This window comes from Branchiostoma belcheri, unplaced genomic scaffold, assembly GCF_001625305.1.
Source record: "Branchiostoma belcheri isolate BF01 breed outbred unplaced genomic scaffold, Haploidv18h27 scaffold124, whole genome shotgun sequence".
In the NCBI taxonomy this organism is placed as follows: domain Eukaryota; kingdom Metazoa; phylum Chordata; class Leptocardii; order Amphioxiformes; family Branchiostomatidae; genus Branchiostoma; species Branchiostoma belcheri.
The window spans coordinates 328870-352833 of record NW_017802647.1 but is presented as its reverse complement, the minus strand read 5'-3'; the positions used below and the strand labels follow the sequence as shown (position 1 = coordinate 352833).

General features: G+C 43.0%; 1 protein-coding gene across 1 annotated transcript in view; it reads right to left on the bottom strand.

Annotated features, from left to right (window-relative positions):
* Positions 1–396: 396 nt before the first annotated feature.
* The window catches only part of LOC109463267 (serine/threonine-protein kinase SMG1-like), a 51779-nt gene continuing 28211 nt past the window's right edge, over positions 397–23964 (bottom strand). The window contains 38 exon segments of the mRNA XM_019760008.1: positions 397–2385; positions 2599–2705; positions 3053–3134; positions 3136–3227; positions 3504–3586; positions 3951–4029; positions 4531–4648; positions 6825–6923; positions 7372–7497; positions 7811–7889; positions 8201–8325; positions 8663–8839; positions 9119–9541; positions 9887–10050; positions 10377–10548; positions 10853–10980; positions 11175–11265; positions 11483–11668; positions 11859–11939; positions 12320–12438; positions 12760–12858; positions 13315–13408; positions 13608–13761; positions 14119–14204; positions 14470–14574; positions 14692–14759; positions 15070–15142; positions 15399–15498; positions 15746–15919; positions 16355–16623; positions 16972–17091; positions 17625–17778; positions 18223–18428; positions 18929–19085; positions 19453–19551; positions 20210–20442; positions 20985–21155; positions 21533–21788. Coding sequence (XP_019615567.1) covers positions 2308–2385; positions 2599–2705; positions 3053–3134; positions 3136–3227; positions 3504–3586; positions 3951–4029; positions 4531–4648; positions 6825–6923; positions 7372–7497; positions 7811–7889; positions 8201–8325; positions 8663–8839; positions 9119–9541; positions 9887–10050; positions 10377–10548; positions 10853–10980; positions 11175–11265; positions 11483–11668; positions 11859–11939; positions 12320–12438; positions 12760–12858; positions 13315–13408; positions 13608–13761; positions 14119–14204; positions 14470–14574; positions 14692–14759; positions 15070–15142; positions 15399–15498; positions 15746–15919; positions 16355–16623; positions 16972–17091; positions 17625–17778; positions 18223–18428; positions 18929–19085; positions 19453–19551; positions 20210–20442; positions 20985–21155; positions 21533–21788 — 5227 coding nt within the window. The 3' untranslated portion in view covers positions 397–2307.

Sequence of the window (23964 nt, the reverse complement as noted above, 5' to 3'; positions counted from 1 at the left end):
CAGGTATAGAATACAATACAACCGAGCCAAGCTATGCTAAAAACACAACAGAATTCCGCAACATTTGACTGAAGCTCTGTAACCACTTATAGAAACAAGTTTGAATGGTTTGAAATTCCCTTTGTATCTGTGGTTATATGTATGAAACACAGGGAAGCTCCCTGTGTAATCTATTCTGCATACTTCAGCTACATTTGTCTACTACAAGTCTACTACATGGATGTAATTCCAGTTGTAACGGGGGAAGGGGGGGGGGGCAAAAACATGTAGCACACACAGAAATCACCAGAACAAACTATTTGTTTTCAGCCTCTACCATACTCTTTGGATGATATAAGCCACCATTCTCTACTACTTTTACCTGCCGTTTTAGTCAGTCTACTGTCATTTAACTGGTTACCCTGTTTTTGCCTTTAGAATTCCCCATTTCTTCTCTCACATCTTTCTCCTGTCCTTTGATCGTTCGGAAGCCTGACACATAGAAAAGCAATGAGCCAAAATCTTGGGTAAAGAAAAGTGTATGTACATGTTTTTTATACAGTGTAGGTTTATCGTTAGCAATAGGTACAATATTCTGTACACTTTACAACAGCTGATACAGTCATTCTGACTATCATCCAATGAGAACTAAGAATGCAAAACTGTCTTAGTTTTCATTGGGCAACAGTCAGGTGACTTTCAAGTTGGAAGGAAAAGCTAAACTGGTTTAAAACTGACTTGACCTTGCAAGCTGGTTTACATACATTGTGCAAATTAAATGGTAGGTGGGCTATGGGACCTAAGTTACTTTTCCTTCTTCTGACGTCTTTCCTTTTTCTCGGCATCCAATCCCTGTATCTTTCTCGAGAGTGCTTCTTTTGAAAAGTGTATCCAACACAGGTCTATGTATTACATATCTGACTCCTGTCTTTGATACTTTGACATGGAATAAAGGACTGGCCAGAGCATCTATTTCCTTAATATGACCAACATTTATTCCTTCAAAGTCAATCCTACAGCTAACCTGTACTGTAACACTTTGCCTGGAGTTTTTGGCAACACCTCTGGAGTGGAGTCAAGCATGCCATAGTTTTCTCTCTATAGATGAATCTTACTAGATGGTGACTTTTGTAGAAGTTGATGTAAATTATCTGCATTCTGTAGGTAATTTCTATGTGTGCCAATGTGTACTCACATACAAAATCAACATAAACATCACTATGGTACATACATAACTCCTACACTTACATGAAATAGGTACTAGGTAAGAGTTACTGCTAATATTACTTCTATATAAATGAAGTTGTAACTACTACTGTATATATCGTATATAAAAAAGCACAGATAAGCAGTAGTGACAGCAAGAAGTTTCTATATTGAATCATGCAGTGCATCTGCTTTTCACAGCCCTTACCTTAAAAAAGCTACACTTTCTTCCTTTTTTTTCAAGAGGTATAATAATTGGAGTGAACAAAGAAAGTAACAAAACAATTGAAGAATAAACCCTCTGGAGAAAATGTAGCCTACAGTAGGAAGCCTACACACATTCTAGGTATGACCAGCTGAGATATCATACAGCATCACTATCATAGTATATAATGTGAAGAACACTTAACGTAAAAGTAAGAAGGGTCTTCAGGCTATCACTAACAATGGATAGAGGAGTACAGGTTGGGACTATGTCTGATTTACAGATTAAGACTCCCTTTTCATGTTAGTTCCCTCCTAACTAAGAGACTTCTATGCAGTGCTGTACAGCACTTGATAGGCTTTGGGTGACGACAATACCGCAGAAACTGACCTTCAAAGTACAGCCGTGTGTTTACCCAGGGGTCATACTTGCCTAGTTTTCCCCCAAAGGACATGGACCTCCCACACATCGATTCAGCTTTTATACCTAGAGAGCTTGCTTGTCCTGGGTATAGTATATCTTGAACTGATCTTTCAAAACCCCGATTGGCGACTCCCCCTCCCCCTCTGAAGCGGCGAACTTCGGACAGGAGGAAGCTTTGAGCGCCGCAAGCCAGAAACTTAAGACACGAGATCTCATAGTATCAACACGACCCTTTCTAGAGAAAGCTATGAAGTGCACTGCCCACGGTGGGCGTCGGACCAACCCTGTGTGGCACGGTTGGCCGTTTTTTGCTTTTCCAGTCTTCCATATTTCGGTCGTGCGTACAAAGCAGTCTATAAAGATAGGCGATCCACGGGTCCTCTACCTTTATGCACTGACTGCGTTCGAGGTTTGCGCCATCCCGAGCGTGACCGACGGTGATGACGGGCTTCGTTTTTACTGATTCGTCCTAGCTTCGTCCTTCTTCTGTGACATCACACCCACGGCGTCCATCCTTCATAAAGCAAGGCAAGGTTCTCCGTGCTGGTAGCCTCCTTGATCACAAAGTCCACCTGGAATTAAAGCAACATTATACTTCGTCCAGAACATGTTGACCTCTGTGAAGCTATAACTTGCCAAAAAAATAAAGTTTAAATTTAAAGCCGGTGATGCTGAGATGCAAATACAAAATGTAGTACATGTGCTAAAATTGCGAAAACAGTGTATCTGAGGTTAAAGAGTGTTTCCCAATAATGGTTGACTATGATGCAGAACTATCAGATAACCTGCTCAGCAATGGGCATCCTCCGAGAGGCGTCTATATCACGTCCGTCCAGCTTCGCCTTCACTCGTCGCCACACACTCACGGCGTAGGAATTCCTTTCCTGGAGAGCTGGGGAAACAAATGTCAACAAAACTGCTTAGAAAACAGAGAATAGGTCACATGCGCCAGACACTGAAAATTACAGTGCTTGAGAAAGTTGTCCTTACATCAATTAAGGCAAACAAATAACATGACACAATGTCATCTTTTTACACTCACTCACTCACTCCTCACTCACTCATTCACTCAATCAATCTACAGAAAAAGACAAAATGTACTTTACTAGTTTTCATACCCATATCAACTCTACTCTCGGTTAAGTCAGTCCTTGCTTTTTCATCAGAACATTATGTATTGTGTAAGTCATATTTACAACAGTTTTGGGCAATAATTTGGGGTTGGAGTCCTTCTTGTACCTTTCCCTGTTCTGGGATCGCGTATGGCAGCTGCGGTCTTCTTGGGCGTGCCTGGTCCCTTGCCGAAGCCAGGCGGGGTCCCCGGATGTTCGGGAGTCCTTCCGGAGAAGCGACACTGTCCTGCCTGACGGCCCGGGGGAACTGTTACGGTCTGCCTTCTTCTGACTTGTTGCTACTACATGTACAACGTGTGAACAAAACAATTCAAGAAAAATACATGTGTTCATGGCAGTTATCAGGAAATGCAGTCTATCATGGCAGCACTATTACACAAAATACTGCAGCTCAGAGGTAGCAAAGTATGGGAAGTGTGAAACTGGTAGATGTTGTGGCTCTCCACAGTTTTTTTGCACTTAATCATTTGTCAACAGTGTATGTTCTCTATGCAGATTTTCATGACCCCACCCCTTAACAGTATTCTTCCCAGGTTATTCACAGACAACTGTCTTACCAGTAGCAAATGGAGTCTGTGCCTCTGTGGTTTCTCTGCTGGTCACCAAGGGAGTAGCAAAGCTCACCAGCTCGTCATAGATCCTTTATAACATTGAAAAACAAAAATGATGAGGAAAGTTACAAGAACTGAACTACGCTTGACTTACAAAAGAGGGAAACAACTGAACAAGCAGGCAAATGTCTGTAGTTTTCTAAAAGAGATGGAAGGCTTATATAAGTGTCTGGTCTCGAGAGTTGGAAGACTTACATCTGGTCTAGAGAGATGGAAGACTTACATGTGTGTCTGGTCTAGAGAGATGGAAGACTTACATGTGTGTCTGGTCTAGAGAGTTGGAAGACTTACATGTGTGTCTGGCCTAGAGAGTTGGAAGACTTACATGTGTGTCTGGTCTAGAGAGTTGGAAGACTTACATGTGTGTCTGGTCTAGAGAGTTGGAAGACTTACATGTGTGTCTGGTCGATAAGGAATGTGATGGTGGGTCCGACCTGGGACAGCTGGGATGCGCTCTCCTCCCCAGAGCAGCCTACGATACAGGAATAAAGGAGTTTTACAATAAAACTACTGAAAACAAACAAAATTCATTTTTCAAAACCTTTAAACCCCATACCAGGTATACTCTAGGTAAGATGTCCCTCCCTAATGTGTCTGTAGTAGAATGGGGATATTGGGTGGAAAAACGTTAGTCAAGACAATTCCAACTAGAAAGGTTACTGTAATATTTGCAAAGCAAATACATTATGTTTACCTTCACATGGCCCAGCTTAACAAACTACTGCCTTGTCTGTTCTTTCTTCTTACTCAAACACATCAATATAATATGGTGACCATGCAGCCCCTCTTGGACTCAGTTCTGCATGGCACTCGCAACATTATGTAACCCAACACCATTTACCATGGTGACAGATGTCTGGTTCTGGTCATTGACCCTATTTGTTTGGAGAAGAAGAGGAAGAAGAAGAAACAGAGCAAAAACAAATTGAATATGTTTCCTGCAAAGGTAAACATAATCAAAGACAACCCTGACCTTGCAGTATGTTCATGAGGAGGGAGGTGAACATCTCCGAGTATGTCCGGTAACCCCCCATGAACTGTCGGATCCTGCTGCTCTCCTCCTGTTGGTCAGCATCGCTCGCTTCATCCTCCTGTGAAACACAGTGGTTAATGTCACTCTGGGCAGACATGTTGGGGAGGGGGGCACAGCAGACATTTTCTCTTATGACATTGTCACAAACTTAGAACTAAAACAAGTGTCTGTGGTAAAGGTTCATATCCATATTATAAAAGTCATCATCATAGCTTGTCGCCAGTCCACACCAACCAGTTCCACGCTGCTTCATTGGCCTTATACAGGTATGTAAGCGTGCCACACAGCACGTTTCGACGGCGTCAAAAGTGCACAGGAAACACGCAATGACGGCAGGGTGCATGTATATGGGGCACCCAGAACGGCTGTTTTTAACGGTCTCCACATTGATATAAAGCTAAAACGGTTGACTATACTCGGGTAGAATATAGTTAATCATATTTTACGATCTTTTGATTCCTATGAAGGGCAGAATTTGAGAAATTTACGACTTTGCCAAGCCCGTACTGAGCGCCTGTCAGGACGTGGAGCGCCGATCCGGCGAAGATCGTTCGACTAACCCGTTCTGAAAATAAAGAAACAACACCAAAACTATCAACTTTTCCGCTTGTGATAATCTTCAGATGTATTACTTGTGGTTTTCTTCGTTGAAGCTGCCAGTTAACCTGCATAAAGACCTATAATTTGGCCGCGGAGTTCAGCGGCACGGCACGAAAAATCCGCCATGTTGTGCCGGCCGCTTAGACAGAAAGTAGCCACTTATTGCGACACATACATTACGGCGGTACGGCGTGAAGTTGGCTGGATGCGGCGCTCGGTCTCTCTTTTTTGTGTGAGTCCGTTACATGGAAGATTTTCGGACACAAGCTTGAAGAGAAATATTTCTAAGCTGAATGGTTCATTTCTAAATAATGTATTTCACAATAAAAGGCAAGCGGGGGAACTTTCCGCATGCCGTCGCCACGTGCCAGTCAGCACGTCAAGACGTGCTGAGCAGCACACTGTGACGGAAGTTTTGTGGACTGACGGTGAACTAATAAAATGTTGCTGCTACAGTTGTGAGACTTGAGGAGGTGAAAATTGTCGATTTAGCCACAGGGCAATTCGATAAAAAAAAGGTAAGTACTTGTAGAGAATGTCGACATCGCACGCCAGTTGAAGTTCTGACCCGCCCTCCTGTGCCACGCTGCACGCTGTGACGGTCGAACTTAGGAACTCTTACAGGTATTTTTAATTTCTCTTATTTTAGTTTTAGAATGCGTCATTAATTTCCAGGCTCTAATTTCTAAAATTGTTTCTAAAAAAAGTGGTTGTAAGAAAATTTTAAAGTTTATTTAGAATTTTAGATTCTTTTTCGTTTGTTTTATTCGACCGTTACCGAAATATTTCTCTTCAAGCTTGTGTCCGAAAATCTTCCATGTAACGGACTCACACAAAAAAGAGAGACCGAGCGCCGCATCCAGCCAACTTCACGCCGTACCGCCGTAATGTATGTGTCGCAATAAGTGGCTACTTTCTGTCTAAGCGGCCGGCACAACATGGCGGATTTTTCGTGCCGTGCCGCTGAACTCCGCGGCCAAATTATAGGTCTTTATGCAGGTTAACTGGCAGCTTCAACGAAGAAAACCACAAGTAATACATCTGAAGATTATCACAAGCGGAAAAGTTGATAGTTTTGGTGTTGTTTCTTTATTTTCAGAACGGGTTAGTCGAACGATCTTCGCCGGATCGGCGCTCCACGTCCTGACAGGCGCTCAGTACGGGCTTGGCAAAGTCGTAAATTTCTCAAATTCTGCCCTTCATAGGAATCAAAAGATCGTAAAATATGATTAACTATATTCTACCCGAGTATAGTCAACCGTTTTAGCTTTATATCAATGTGGAGACCGTTAAAAACAGCCGTTCTGGGTGCCCCATATACATGCACCCTGCCGTCATTGCGTGTTTCCTGTGCATTTTTGACGCCGTCGAAACGTGCTGTGTGGCACGCTTACATAGCTCCCTTATAAAAGTATCTAATACCTATCAATTGTGATAATTTGCAAAGCATAGGAATAACAAATCCAGCAAAAATCCAGCAAAAGTGTCACAAAATATAAAACTGGAATGAAGTTCTGTATCCTTGGAATCATTTCAATAATAAAGTAGTTTATTACTGTGTGGGATATGAAAGGTTCAAATGTCTAGCTGTCAGAAATCCTTTGTTGCTAGATTAGGACAGTTTGTTGTTGTACCTTAGCCATGGACTTGAGCATGATTTTCACATCTGACAGCAGCTTGTGGTGAACAGTCAGGATGCCCTTGACAGAGGACACTTCTGACTTCAGCTGTTCCTATATGTACAAGAAAATACCACATGACTGAACTTAACCATACAGGTACAAAAATCAGGATGTTTTTGATATCAACAATTATGTATTATTGCATGTGTGCACTTCAATCAATTGGATATCTTCAAACTAAGTGTTTTCTTACGAGTGTGCTGTATTAAAACTTTTTCGATTTGTTTGTATGCAAGGAGTAATCAGTACAGGCAATGAATTTGGCTGCGTATTGACTAATATATGACAACCTGCCTTAGATCACATAAGTTCTAAGAGTTCTGTATTACCAATCTGGAAGCAGCACACAGTTGTCTACTTCAATACTTTATTATGCATGATCACATTTGCTCTGCATGTATTAATAATAAAAATTGGTTTTGTTTTAGTGAAATGATGTGCAAGTGCAGTACTAGTGTGTGTTGACAGAGGGCACCCCTGACTATGGCTGTGACCGTACCCTGGTTGTCTCCACGCCCATCTCCTGTTCGGCAGCCCGGCTCTGTTGTACAGACATCTCTTGTACCACCAGCTGGTGTAACGTGTGGAACCAGGACTCTCCGATTGGCTGCTCCAGGCTGGGGGGCTACGCATAAAAAAATTATGGGAGTCAGCAGGGACCAATACTTAGGAATTCTTCTCTATGGATATGGAAGCTACCAAGTAAGACCACATGAGGATTTAAGGGCTCATAATGACTAAAAGTCATGATCTCTTGATTTACTACCAAACTGAAACAAAAACAACAGGATTTAATATTAATAATATCAACCTATTTTTCTGATCATTATCACACCCTGAACCCTATCTTAATCCATGAAGATGCGTAATTCTTCCTCAAAGTCTTAATACAGTTCATCATTAGCCAGGTAACAGAGTTTTTTTTGCTGGTTACCCACCAACATCTGTATGAGAGCCTGTTCCATGTCAGCAACTGTAGTGGTGCAGGATTCCAACAGACGGGAGCTCTCTTCACACCTGGGGAATGCCATTAAAGTAACACTGATCAACCTTACTCAATAAAACTTGCTTTCAACAGTAATACAGCAGTATCATAATATATACATACAAATAAAAAAGAGGGAAAAAAGTATGCCTGGGAGCTGTCAATAGCTTGATTCAACATTAGGTCTCCTTCAATAAAATCACATAGAATAGCATGATACTTTTGTCAAGATAATGCATGCAAAAGGCAATGCTTCTTACCCATGGCATGAAGTAGTTTGTGCCAAACGCATATGATACTGATACAAACATGGTCTGTACCATTGCACAAGTGGGGGGTTTACCTCCTGATGAGTGCCAGAAAGGTCGCGTCTGCCTGCATGGCCTCTGGTGTCCTTGTCCGCAGAGCCTCAAAGTGTAGGACAGCATTGCACAGCTTACATACGTCACTGGCACGTCGCCCCTCATTCTGATAATAACAACATTGCGCACTTTATTTTTTATCACCAAAACATACCTGGATGATGTGGATGTATGAAAGATGCACCTATCAATCATCTTCAGTTTTGTCCGTACCAAACCTGGAAAACTGGTCACAGTTAGCCATTTTCATATTTTGATTCAACGATAAAGGCACTACATGCGTACCTGTATCTTATGCAGGAGAGGTTATGTTTAACATTTAATATGCACTTACCATAGCCTGACATCACTGTGTTTTTTTAATTGTTTTTAAACAAAATATGGTGAAATATTTAGCATTTGCTACCAAATGTTAGATCTATTTATTTGAAATTCCTATGTACCATCAGTAGAGTGTTCCTGTTGTTCTGTGCCTCTTCAAAGTCGAGCAGCATGGTCTGTAGGGAGGGGTTAGCTCCTGCCGCCCACTTCAGCCTCTGTGCGATGCCTGCCTCCAGCTGTGTGCTTCTCTCTTGTACTGACCCAACAGCACTGTCCAGCTGAACTAACGTCTGCACGTACTGGACAGTAACATTACGCAGTGGTGTGAATGAAAACATGGGTTTAACAACTAGCAGAACACGGCAATACTGCAGTGAAGTACGTTGTTTTGTGTCTGCATTTATAAGAGAAACAGCAAGATGGCACTGCTACATTGCTACAATGCAAAGTCTAACCTCTATGTCAGCTCCTTATTCTTGCTGATTTTTACATACTATGATATTATTATTCTTTTTTTAACATGGCAATAATTTTCTCAAATTTGATGATAACTTTCTCAGAAAAGCTTTATGGCATACCTTTCTAAGGTCTGACATGACGGATGCCCGGGAAGGTGCGACCAGTGAGGAGCTGCCGCTGTGGTGGACCGTCTGCAGCAGGGTGTCCTCGTGGTACCACTGATAGCGGGCCAGCTGCAGCTGTGCTCGCTGCACCGACGCCTTGCACTGGTTGATGTTGATGTCCAGACGCCTGACCAGGTCGTGCTTCCTCCAGGCGATGTCGTGCGAGCTGGTCAGCGCCGAGGCCTGAGCCAGCAGCGGCTGCGTGAAGCTGTTGGTCCGCAGGTTGTGATCAACGGCCAGCTTGGCCAGGTCGTCGATGGACACTCTGGACTCAGCACCGACATCCTTGGCATTCACCTCTGCCACCACGTCCACTCCAAGGGCATTGATGAAGGTACACAGTGTGTAGCCTAGCGACTGTGACGGGTATCCAATCACCTGCCAGATGTAACACACAAAGTCAGGGGTCCATAATACAGAGAGTCATGACAATGCAATAGTTTTTTCTTGAAGAACTAGATTTTGCTTGCCTTAGTGGACAGTAGCTTGACCAGTTGGAGGATGCAAGGGTGGTAAAAACAACCAAAATTTGGATAGGCTATCTGATAATAGCATTAATAACCTGCTTGGTCCTCGACTCTGCTCCCTTAGCAATGCATTCGATGGTCATAGGAAATGACCAGGCCTTATGACACCATATGCACCCCAGGGCAGATCACTAACCCTTTTATGAAAACCGCAAAAACATATAAAGAAATAAGAATTTTGACAGAAAGTACGCACCAGTTGTCTGACAAAGTCTGCGATGTATCTCTTGATGGGTTTGACCAGCTGGTCGTCTGTGTGGAGGTGCATGGGGCCGTCCGGGGAGGCCTTCCCTGCGTGGGAGGGGCTGAGGTGTCCGTTGGGCAGGCCTGGGGACGGTGGTGTACTGTCATAGGTTGTAGCTAGACCAGGAAACATTCATTAGACATCCAACAGTTATGACGAACCCTCTAGTTACTGCACTTATTGAAAAAAAATGCTTTTGAATACATGTCTTTCTAAATACTTGAGAAAGAAAACACAAGAAAACAGGGACAAAAGAAATCTTTGGAAAGGTAATGATACAGAGAAAGTAAAGACAACGTTGTCAATGTCTGAAGCATCAGGTAACAGGCAAAAATCAACCTTTAGAAAAGTCCCAAAACATGATCAAGACATGGTTTCAGGTGCCAGTTGTGGATATCTGTGGTTGAAGGCAATACCACTATGTTGTGAGAAGGACGCGTACCTGTTAGACTTGCAGCCATGTTCTTGCACAAGTTGAAGTAATCCTGCATGGCCTGTAGTCTCTTCACCAGGAAGATGTCCCACAGGAGCTGGGTCGTCATCTCCCCGAACACCGACGCCTGCATCCCCCGCGCCTCACGTACCACGTCAACTTTACGCCACTCTGCTGGAACCTGCCAATGAGAATGAACACATGAAAAGGGTCGTTTTCGGATCTGAATTCTGAACATCTACGTTGGCCCCATAGAGATGGAATTTTCCCTAAGTATTTTTCTATGAGTAAGAGTTATTCTAAATTAGATCGACTGTTTACCTACCAACAGACTAAGCCACTGCCCCATCGATCAATCATCTGACTGACCAACCATGTAATACACCAACTAAAAACAACAAAGTGTTCAACTAAACAACCCACCTACACACCTATTCCCCCCATCTACATGTACGTGTAACACCCAACTGCAGTACTGGTGTTACCTGCAAGGTGTCCAATAGGTGCAGCAGGCTGCTCAGCTCAGTCTCCACAGTAGTGAAGAGGCCGTTGAACCCAACCAGCAGCATCTGGCCGGAGGTCATGTTAGGGGTCACAGGTCGCAAGCCATTCTCTGTGGAAAACAAAACAAGTAGGTTACATGTAAGTGTTTTGTTAACTCACAATAATTAGAACCCACAATCAGACAGATTTCCTCCTTCAGAGTATTATTTGCATCGCTGCCCTGAAATTGCATGCCTTTAAATCTATGTGCAAGATATGGAAAGCATAGACTAAAGGAAAAGATTTGGAAGGTGTGATTCTTACCTGCTGTGTCTGTCTCCTCTGGATGAAGAAGTCTCTCATATTTCTGCCTCAGAGTCTCCGCAATGACTAAGACATCGTTGTAATCATCAACCTTAAAACAAGGACAGAAAAAAACTTTACCTACAGTACTTCTAGAATTAGTAACTGTTAAAGGAACTTTCTCTATAGATCTATCTAGAGTTACAAAATTGTAGACTTACACTTTCAAGTAAACAGCATCTTTAAAGTGGCCTTTTACCTCATACATTTATAAAAACAATATTTTTTCCTCCTCATTAAAGTTCAAGTAATAAATTCATTTGCCCTACCTCCAGACCTACAGTCAACTTCCTCAGGTGAACCTGTAGAGATGACACTAGTGCATCTAGTGGCATCCTGGTATCCTCTATCAGACCCTCCAGTCCGTCCAGCAGTGCCATGGCTGACGGGTCCTCACTCTGAATCAGCTTCATCGCCTCGGGGAGGATGATGGACCGGAAATTGCCATTCAACTCCTGAAGGAACAAGAAATCAGACATTTCAGACTGATGGAAAGTATTCTGGGTTTTTCTGACATTCAAGCTCAACCCAATTTCCTATGTCTGATGAGCTCCTGTTATTCTGCCAGTCAAACTTCTACCCACCCGCTGTCAACTACTATGGTTAAAAGCACAGTAGCAGAAAGGATATAATGGCAGCACTGACCTGTAAGCTGGTGTAGACCTTGTGTGCTGTGAAAACAGCATTCATGCTGTTCTGGGCAACCTCCGACACAGCACACTGTAGCTGAAACCAAAGTGTGGCAATTTTACATACATTTTCCTGTTAGCTTGGTTCAATTGACATATGCATGCATTAACTGCCCAGCTAGCCACAGAGTACATCGATCAGTAAATAATTTCATCAGGTTGGTATGTAACTGAGTAACAAAGAACTTTACTGTCAACTTTACAGGTCAGCATTTTGGTGACCATCTGTCACCTTCCTCAGGACAATACTGGGTTTCTCTACTTTGCACTACCCTGTATTATTGTTACAAAAGGTATATAACAAGCCCCAGGCTATCTTTAAGGGCTAATCTCAAAGAGTCAAACACAAGATTTAACCATATTACACTGTCAAGTTTTAATCTCAGATCAATTCCCTACAGAGGTGACACTCCGTACCAGAGGATGTTCCTTGAGCACAGTGATGAGCTGGGTGACATTCCCACTCATACTGCACAGTTCATCCAGGAACCAGTCTCCATCTCGAGAGGTCAGGTCCATCAGTCTGTCACCTGCAGCTGCACAACGAAAATAACTTGTTTGTTTATTGTCTGTCTACTTTAACCTTCTTTCTGTTGCTCAACCCCAAACAACTAGCCAAATGGCTACTTCAGTCTGACAAAGGTTAAAAATACTGGCTGGGATAATGACACTTTTTATAGGGGACAGAGAAAGGAGTAAGGCTTCAACAAAACTATGAATACTTTTACTACTGGTAGTTGTGTATTGCAGTAACAATATATGAAATGTAACTGGACCTTTGATGCTGTTGTTCTTCTGCAATGCCCAAGACACCAAGATAGGTTGTTCTGTGAATGAAAATAAGGCATGACATGTACCTGCAGCCGCCCCCTCCATGACAAGACAGCGCCGGTTCAGTGCACACAGCGCTGTGACAACCACACACGTCAGGCTGGACACACCACTCACTCCATTGTCTGCAAAACCAAAAGTGTCAAATTTTACCACCAGTTCAACTAAGACTTAGTAGTGTACCAAAATTATGGATGCTTGTTCATTACATTTTCTACAACATAAGGTGCTATATAGTAACGCTTAGAGTTCAATTCTGCTGTCCATTACCTTCGCTTTTTTTGGTAGCACACACACACACACGTCTTGTAATTGTTTCTTTGCTTGTGGTTTAGCATGATAACTTAAGAACCTATGGATGGATTGTCACGAAACTTGGTAGGTTGGTAGGTCTTGACCTATCAAATAAATGATTAAATCTTCGACCCCAATCCTGATACCAGTTTTGATGTCTTGGGTTACATGTACATGTACATACCCACAAGGTCCCCTTCCCTGCATGAGTCCTATTTGACCACAGTATCCAATTCTAAGACAGTTACTACATAGTACATGTACATGTACACCTGACGGTTTCTTACCAATGATGAACTGTTGGATGTTGGAGGAGGTATCCTTTACTGCTGTGACCAATGAAGAGCTTTCATGACACTCGTGACTGCGACGTTCATAGAGCTATAGAGGTGTACAAAAACACTGGTGTCATAGTAGGGTTAAGAATTCAAATGTAAAACATGCAATTGTATTATTGCATTAGTGTAGCTTGTTTCTCAAGTTCACGTTATGACTTTTATAGCAGAAATTTACATGATTGTCTTTAAAACACTGCTACTGGTAGATATAATTCATTGAGCATGCATTATCCCATACAAACCAGATTCAGAACCTTGAGCAGTTTGGCGTTTGTCTCGGTGATGAAGCTCTGCAGTTTGAACTCAGTGTTGGAGACCAGGTGAGATGTCAGGGTGTGCGAGGCGATGTCCTTCCCTCCGTACCTGGACTCAAACAGCGACAGGATCTCCTGACACCTGTGTGGTACAAAGTTGGAAAGATATAAACTTATTTTCACTATAATATTATAATTGCTTGGAAGTATGAACATGAAAGCCAATTGAGAGAAAACAACAAATCTAAGATTCCACACCTCTGTGAAGTATTTAGAGTTGTTCCGTATGTTGTTATACCAGGTTTCATTATTGTGAATTTCCAGCCTGCAGGGAGACCATTTTGACCTCCAACTTGACCTTCCTGTCAGTCTGCGGTTATAGCATCTCCCCCTCACTTCCTGTGGCTCTATACTGTATTCAGATAACTATGGACACCAAAGCAAACAAACAAATACACATACATTGAAAACACAGCCAAACAGTACACAAACAAGTTACCTGTGTGAGGAGAAGTCACAGATGAGTTCCTGTAACCAGTGGTGCCAGCTGTGGAAGCGGTTCAGTTCACGGTAGCTCTCTGGAAACTGCACAAACAACAGCAAAAATCCATGTCATATATGTAGTTATTTTTAGCCTGTTTTTCCACCAATTCCACAGTCTATACATGTTGTTTACACAGAAATTTTAAAAATTGTAATTTGAAAAGGAATTCTTGAACCACTCTGTTTTCATTTACAAATGTACTTGTCACATACTGAGTTTTACATGACATTGTATGTACTTTGAAGTTGCATGTTTGGGATAGCTACTAATGCTGGAATGTTACACTGAAGCTGTGAGGAGTCCTACCTGGGCAACAACCGTGCTGTACGTGGACAGCACCTCCAGACAGCTGTGCAGGACAGTACGTCTCTGGTACAGCATCTGGGACAGCTCACTATCCACCTGCTCACACTGATACATGGGAAACAGGAAAAGTTATGTTTCTAGATAAGCAAATGGAATGCATATAGAAGTCACGTCTGAGAAATGTACAGGTACTTGTTTACATGCAGACTGTTGAAAACCCACCTGTGTAACAGTATGTCCCTGCCCGGCATTCTGTAGGAAACTGATGGCAGAAACGTAACTGGGAACACCTGTGGTGAACAGATAGCAGTTAACAGAACAGCCACATTGCTAATTGTAAAGTGTACACAGTCATGTAGTGCTCAAGTTGTTAGCTTTTGACTTTGGATCACATGATTGGGGGCTCAGATCCTAGCTTACTGGTTAGAACTCATACCACCATGTTCCTATACCATAGTATTAGGCATTTGGCTTCTGGTAATTCATTTAACTTAGAATAATAGGAACACTCAGCATTTGTCTGGTAACAAAACTTTTAGTCCTTTAACAACAACAACAACTACAACTGGAAATGACAGGAGGACAGAAGTTCTGACTTACCGAGGTCCAGTCTGGTGGACACTTCTGAACACAGTTGTGACAGCTGAGGACCCTTCAGGATAGCCAGTGCCCACTGTTAAAGATAATTTAAAAACTGTCGATTTATACATCCAGAAGATCAAATTTAAAAAACATTCCAACTGAAAACTGCAACATGGAACAACATCATGTATCTCGTTCTTTGTCGTCAAACCCTGACCTCTTTCCTTATGACCTCAATGAAAAGCTGCCAGCAGACCAATTTGTGGATTTCATGGCTAAAAACAATATGTTTCTCCACACCACTTTGTGGTGTGGTGAAGCCATAACAAAGAACCTGCCCAACAGACCTGGTGTTGTTTTGTCCAGTGGTCACACTCGTTCAGTTTCTCCTGGATAGCCTCCTGTACCATGTTCCTCACCTGTAGTACCTTCTGGTGTTCCGTGTACCTGCGACAAGATATAATATAAAACATTAAATACTGTAAAAAGTGTTTACTTTTCCAGTAGTTTATTTCACAGTGGGAAAAAAAGGAGGTTTTTGTGATGTTTGACTTTGAACTTTGCAATGACAAAATTGTAGTCCAGGAGAACTATTGTATCAAACACATATTGGCAGTGATATGATTTTGGGCCAACAGTTCAGCACGAAAACTGCAAAAATAAAATCACGGCAAAAGTGGTGCTGAACACTAACCTATGTTGTAGTGAATGTAGTGAGTGGTGCTGGTCCTGCAGTGCGGCCTCCAGCAGACATTTCTGCTGCAGCAGGCTGGAGTTACTACTGCAGACGTGCTGCAGCTGCCGCTGGGACTCCAGGTGCTCCTCCAGGGTTTCCTGCAGCCTCGGCAGGGCAGAAACCATTTCATCCCTGAAAAAAAAAAGTACGTCATCACAAACCAACAAACAAACAAGCTGTGTCAGAGCCTTGCCTATCTTAAGGGCTTTTGATGTGTGTTAATCAAACTTCAAGTGGCAACAAATGGCCAAGTGGTTAGACTAGCAGACACAAGATGGAGAGGTCATGTGTTTGATTTATAGCATTCCTTACTAGATGTTGTGTGGGAAAGGCACTTAACATCACTGTCCTTACTTCACCCAGTTATTAGAGTCTTTACCAAGCATTTTGAAAAGTCATTGTTGTACCACTGCTGTCCCTGGTGCTGAAACGTCATTGTTCTAACATTGCTGTCCCTTTGTGCTAAAATGTCATTGTTCTAACATTGCTGTCCCTGGTGCTGAAACGTCATTGTTCTAACATTGTTGTCCCTGGTGCTGAAACATTATTGTTCTAACATTGCTGTACCTGTTTTTGAACCAATTGACTTTCATCTCTGCCACACGGGAGGAGAACAGACTGCGAGTGATTTCCTTCTCCATCTCCTTCCTGCTCTGCCTGGCATCATTTGTCGACGTCTGCCCTCCCCCATACACGGCCCCAACGTATCCCCCCTCGTGACCCGTGGTCCAGTCCACCAGGGGATCGTACACAAACGCCTCCAGCAGGGTGAGGAGGGTCTCCCTCCCCTTCCGCATCAGTTTTAGTACTTGTTCACTTGACAGTCGGAAAAGACCCTTTGAAAGAACAACAAAGAAAAACCAAAACTGTTAGAAAAGATCTACATTGTATACACTGCAAATCATTATCCAGACATCCCCCTTTTTATACAATATATATACAGCTTAACTACAATCGTGTGCTACATTCAATTCATAAAATTCCTAAATGATCGTCTAATTGACATTTAGAGTTTTATTTACTACATATTTCAAAGGATCATCAGCAGGGTACCAATATGTTCCCTATATTTTAACCAGACAAGTTCACCTTTTTGATTTTAGTGTAATGTGTAATTGTAAATACCAGCATGACAAGTCAACCAAGTGATAATCTTGGTAATAAAGATTTCGAAGAACACAAACCTCCACTCCAGTAGGACCGAGCCCTGCCTCAATGTTCTGGGTCATACGGAACGGAACTCTCTCCGGCACACGTAGGCCCTTCCCCTTCTCAAAACAAACATTGTAGTCTATGTGTACCACCTAGAACAAAAAGAAAAAAAAAAACACAGAACAAAACGTACTTTAGAATGGATCACAAATGAATCTATACCAATTGACAGCTGCCACTACAGTGCTGCCCAAAACCAACATTCCCTTAGGATATTTCAAACTCTTTACTGTTACAGTAGTACCTTGTTGGCTCCGCCCCTTAGATGTTGCAAATAAAGGAGTTGCATCCACAGGACATGCTACAATCTCACAATGATTACTTGTCAGACAACGCAAGAAGTAAAATTCCATTTTAGAAAGAAAATACACTGAAAATTGCCCCCCAAGAAGATCAGGCGGGGGACAGATAAAATCAGGTCAGTATGTAGACAGTGGTCACTATGACAATGTTTGTGTCAATGGAAAAATGTCAAAGTAACCACCAAAAATAGGTTACATTGGTCTGCTAGTCATTATGTATGGTTGTTTGTAAAGGTTTGACTATCTATCAACAACATAGCAGCCAGACTACATGACAGCACAGTTGTTCAACCCTGCGTAAATGAACCCCTGGAACACACAACCTCTCCAGTGTTGAGGTCGATGAGTATGTTGTCCAGATGGCGGTCCCCCAGGCCGATGATGTAGCCAACCATGGACATGACGGCCGTGGAGCGACAGTACAGCTGTGTGACCCGCCACCACTCTGCTGCACTGCTGCACGAGCACCACAGCTCACTGTACAAACAAACAAACAAACAAAACACTACAGTGAGTCAGCTTGCCAACATGGTGCAGATCGTATTTTCACCTGCAATCTAGCAAAATTATCGTCCAGGTCCCAATGCCACAATTATGTTGTAACAATGACAATGTTCACTGATACTGAATCAGACTTCCTGGAAGTCTTTTGAGTTTTTGTGGCGTTCAAATTCGCAGGCCTCCAAGACGTGTTTCAGGAACTGTGGAGGGGATTGTATGATGTAATCTATATGCATATGCTGAGTCTCCTTCAGGGAGTCCCCTTCAGGTGACCTCCTTATCAATCAACTGTTGAAATCACATCCCACCCACCATGCAACTGAAAGCATTCAAGTCAAAGACAAACCCATAACTAAGCCACACAAAATAATACTTCAGAAGCACCCAGGAGAAACATGGATGTAGAAGAAAGACACTAACCGTGCGAGCAGGTCTCGTGGTGTTTCCCTGACCAGTTCACAGAGGACCTCCTTCTGTACGCTGTTCGGCCACTCCTTCCTGTTGGACAGGTCAGTTACACCCTTCTCCTTCAGTAAGGGGGTGATCTTACTGTAGTACAGCTCACTGGGGCGCATGATGGGCGCTGTGTTCAGCCCCTGGGTACTGCCTCCACTGCTACTGGAGCCCTGAAGAAAAGGCAGGGACAGCAGTGTTATAGCAATGTCTTTTCAGTACTAGGGACAGCAATATCACAACAATGACTACTCAGCACCAGGGATAGCAATGGTACAGCAGCCTCAGCAGCAGGGACAGCAATGTTACAACAATGATGTTTCAGCACCGGGGACAGCAATGTTAGAACAATGATGTTTCAGCATCAGGGACAGCAATGGTGCAACAATAATGTTTCAGCACCAGGGACAGCAATGGTACAACAATGATGTTTCGACAAATGAGGCAGCAATGTTATAACAACTTTTTTGAAACTAGGGACAGCAATGTTATAACAGTGACTGTTAAGCACCAGGGACAGTGACAATACAATATAACACAAGCGATATAATGACTCAAATGACAAAAAAAAAACAGACATCCTTTAAAAAGTCTAACTACATGTACTTTTGATTAAAGTTCTACAAAAAAAAACACACCAAGCAATTGTTAATATCATAATCAAGCCCTTTACCTGTTGCTTCATGGCAGCGATGGTTGCCTCTCTCTGCTGCCATCTCTTGTACAGTCCAAACAGAGGCGTGGCCCCGTCAACCCACTGTATGAGTCCAGACCTGGGGCCTAGAGGGGTGACTGAGTAGTGCCTGGCATGGTATCTGGGGCTCTGGTGTCTGAAAAACAATAATTCAACATGTAGCTTTGTATAAGGTTCTTTATTCAACAACAAGGGGTTTTCACATTTAATGTTTCCATTTTCGTCTGTCACCTTCTTCAGGGCAACAATGACTGGTTCAGATCTGAACTGCAGCAATATTACAAATATAGATTTTGTGGCATGGACACTTAGCTGTAGTATGAATCAGAATCAGTCATTGTTCTACTGAAGAAGGTGCCATTAAAGCATCAGATGTGGGATTGTTGCATAAAGAATATTCTTATACAATCTCTTGAGAAATCATATTGTCTGTATAACATTGATATATATGAATAAAAATTCCTGTTTTCATAGTTAACAAAAATACACGGGTTGATATGTACCTGTTGACTTTTGCAAACATGTTGTTGACAATAGACAGGAACTGCATGATGCGCTCATCCAGGTGTAGATCCTCTAAGCCTTTGAACAGGTACGTGTACCTACGTGTTGGTAGAGAAGAGTTATTGAATAGGTACATGTAGGGTACACGTCAAAAGTGTTACAATGGAAAATGCACAGAACTGCAACCCTAATGTGTGCATTTCTCATAATCGGAAACAACGCACTTTTGCAAGAGCAGTAATTCTACTTGAAGGATCTTTCAGCACCAAGGACAGCAATAATAGTAAAATTTCTTTAGTACCAGGAAAAAAAATTCAAGCAGTGTCTTTGGAAAGCATTTTCAGCACCAGGGACAGTGATCTTACAGACAGTGACCTTTCAGCACCAGGGACAGTAAAGTTCAAAAAGTTTTTTTCATCACAAATGACGGCTATTACATGTATGTCTGTAGTGCAAGGGAAAGCAATTTTAGCAGTCTGATTAGCAAGCTTTTCTTAGCACCTTGGACAGTAATCAATTCAAATCATTTTTGAACACCACAGACTGCAGTGAAACTTAAAGGCATCTAAATCATGAACAGCAATGTTTGGCAGTCTTTCAGTTTCAGCAAATGTGATGTAGTAGTAGTAATAGTAATCCATTCTTTATTCTCGATATGCTTGTTCAGTCATATGGCCGCTTTTCCACAAGGTCGAGAAAAGAAGGTGAAGAGAAAAGCGTTCCACAAAAAAGCAAACAACATACAAACAAACAAACCTCTTCCCATCCGAGCCCATCAACATGATCTTCTTGGGTTTAGTCTTGGTAGGCAGGATGGTGACGGTGTTACAGAAGCCTGAGATGGTGACGTCCTGCTGCGAGGTGGACAGGCTGCTCCCCGGCAGGGCGATCACTGTGTCCGCCATCTCTGCCAGTTTGGGGCTGATCTCGTCCAGCTTCAGCACGCTAGTGGAGCGCTTCTGTGCCCTCTGCTGGAGTACGTGGTGCAGCTGGAACAGATGTCATCAGAGTAAGTTACATATACATACAGATACAGTTGACAGTTCCTCTTGCCAGGAGCCATATGAAGCAAACACATACTCAGCTCGTGCAACAACATAGTGCATTGTTTCTGATACCACACATAACAGAATTACTCCCAGTAACCCCAGTGCACACATGCGCCAGTACACATTGGTGGGAGATATAACTTTTTATACACACACACACACACACATATATATATATATGTGTTGTATAAATTGTACAATTACAGTGGTGTGGAATGGCTGAGTGGGTTGTGGCGTAGACATGAGATCAAGAGGTCACAGTTTCCATTCCTAGGATTTCTGACTAGACGTTGTATCCTTGGGAAAGGCACTTAACATGACTTTTCTGACTCCACCCAGGTGTAAAAAGGGTACCTGACTTAGGCTGGTAATGGTGGTGAAAGGAGAGGGATGGGCTGTGCCTTCCAATACAGTGCACCGGTGCAGTTATGCAGAAAATAGTATTTTTATCCTTGGTATCCAAAGAGAAGAAGAACCCCCACCTGTTTAAACATGACCCATGAGTTCTGGGGGGTGCTGGGGTTGGGGGGGTTCTTCAGCTTGTTGAGGGCCTCCTCGATGTGCTTCTCGTAGGTGTCCTGGAACCAGCGCTCGTGGGGGGTCTCCCCAGGCTGGTCCGTGATGGCCTTCAGGTGCTCCATGGCAAACACAGTCTGAAACAAACAAACAAACAATGGTTTACAAGTGGACTGCTGAAGGACATAATAATGCAGACCTTAGCAAACAATTGCAGCATGAAAAAGACTGTAAAAGTACATTCTCATTCCATATCATATAATTCATAATTACATAGTCTTTTTAAGGTAGATTAGTCTCATAGTATGCTTGTTATAGAGTAATAAATGACATATACAGATATCATGCAATCAAGTTTTTGAAAATCAATGTAATTAGGGTCCAATTGATCAATATTCATCATTGTTGTCAATTCGTTTTATGGTCATTCATGTGTATAAATTCCTTTTTTCGTGCCATGCTTATCCTTTGTTTTGTAATAAAGAATGAATTTGAAATGTTGACATAGACTGACAGGTTTAAGGATGGCGTTGTGTTTCTCCAGGATGATGGCAGACTTCTCCTCGTGGCTCAGCGTGGCGTTACTCAGCACGCGCTTGACCTCGTCCTCCAGCTGGTGGATGCGGCGTGTGATGTCTCCGTGATGCTGGTTGAGCGCGCCGAACCACAGCTCCTCCCACAGCAGCGTGACTCTCCGCAGCTCCGACACCATCGTCTGTACCTGGGACACCATGGACGGGTTGTGCTTGGACAGGGTGTCCACTATGGCACTATGGGAAGAATGTATCACATTACATTCATTATGTTTACCAAAGGAAAACACATTTTTTCCTCTTCTCCAAACACAAAAGGTCAATGACCTGAACCAGTCTATCACCACGGTAACTAGTGTTGGGTTACATCATGTTGCAATTTTATCTGGTGCTGTAGCACTGCCTTGCAGTGTCAGAATACATTATGTAGCAATTTGCAGGACAGAGTTAGAGGGGCTGGTCACCATATACGTGTATATGAATCTGTTTAGTGAGAAGGAACAGAATGCTCGTTTCTTAGGCTAGTCATTGTGAAGCCATTATGCATTTGCTTTGCAAATGTTCTACAGTACAGATCTCGGGATAAGCATCAAGTCCCGCGGGAGATCCCGCGGGAGTTTGCGGGATATCACGCGGGAGTTTGCGGGATCTCCCGCGGGAGTTTGCGGGATCTCCTGCGGGAGTTTGCGGGATCTCCTGCGGGATTTATCGGGATATCCCGCGGTACGAAATCCTCTCCCGCAACCCCGATCTTCGGTGTGAGACTTTAGGTTTCCGAAGGGCCGGCGCCGCTGTTACTTGAAGTTGAACCGCGTTGACTACAGATTTTTACGCAGACTGACGATGCGTGCATGTTTTAGTATGTTTTCAATGCATGCAAATAACAGTAGAGCAAATAGAATTTTTAACCAAACATTTCTCTTTTTAATATCGAAAATCTGGTGGCTTAATAAGATATAGAACGATAACAAAGTAATACAACCTTCTTGAACAAGTTTTGTGTCCGGCCTTGCGACGTGGACGGCTTTATTTTGATGTCACCCGACCCGCGCTATTTCAGATATAATTTTTTAAAAATCTAACGCATCGACGTGCCAAATCGCCACTCGAGTTCTTTATTTTTCTCCTAGATAGGGGAGGTTGACGTATGGAGTTACGGAAGAGAGATTAAACATCGTGTAAAAACAAGGGGCGAAGCATAATTCAAGGGTTCTTTACGCCTCAAACTTTGATACATTTCGTGCGCCACGCAGTGTTCAGGGCCTGCATGGGGGTTAGTGATTACGAATTACGCAAAATTTTCGCTATAAAGTTAAAGTTTCAGAGCTGATTACGACTTTACGCTTTTGCGGCTAATGTACTGATTACGAATTACGTTGATTTTAGGGAAGGTTGCCTACGGTTTACGAAGACAATGAATTAAAAAACGCCTGATTACGCCTTACGAAAAAGGGCATGCAGACCCCCAGTGTTGGGCCGGGCGTTCCCACGCCGCGTTGCCATAGAAACCGCATGTAGGCCGGCCGCGGCAGCGGCGCTGGCAGACTCCCCGGCGCCGCCTGACCACATGGCGTTCTGCCGCGCCAATCACAGCGCGCAGACGGGGACCCGCCCACCAGCTGGGCCGCGAATTCAAAGAGTTGAGTCAGATGCGCCGCCCCAAAGCTTTAAAGAAACACCGCCTGACGATTGTTATACGTACGTCGGATTGTAGCTTCTTTTTCCGCCCTGCACGGCCGGCATGCGGCATTGTAATTTTCTTATATCCCAATTTCATCCCAAAACAACGTTTTTCACATGTGAGGAGGCTAGTTCCACGGAGTGTACCGAGTGAATTTCAAGTTTTATGGTCTGAGAACGAATTAATTTGCGTCAAATTTTGCATAAACTACGTTTAGTTCGGTTCTCCCGTGTTTATTCATTTTTCGGGTTCTCCCGTGTCTTGGACGTGCGCTAAGTTTATAGCGTTGTTCTGTTAAAAATCGACTCCGTTTTCATCTAGTTGGCTGACCCCGTAGCTGACAGAAGTAGAATGTTTTCCTACCGAAAGAAACTTTGCCAGCCGCGTGGAAGTACTTGCTTTCAGGGTGATAGCAATCTATCGAAATTAATTATGGACATGGTCGTTGTTGATGTCAAGAGTTTTTGGGGAGGGGGGAGACGCACGCCCCGGGATTTTGATGGGCAAACTTTTAATTGTCGCAATTCTTAATACTAATACGGAGACCTCTTGACGCAAGCTACCCTTGAGAAGACAACAGCTACAAGATTATGAAACACAACCACAAACTACTGCCGGTACGCCTCATAATTTTTATTCTTGGTAACAATCTTGCCGAATTTACCGGAGACGGAGGGATTACTACACGTTACATTGTATTCATTCACGGTAGTTTCTTAAAGTTAAAGTTTG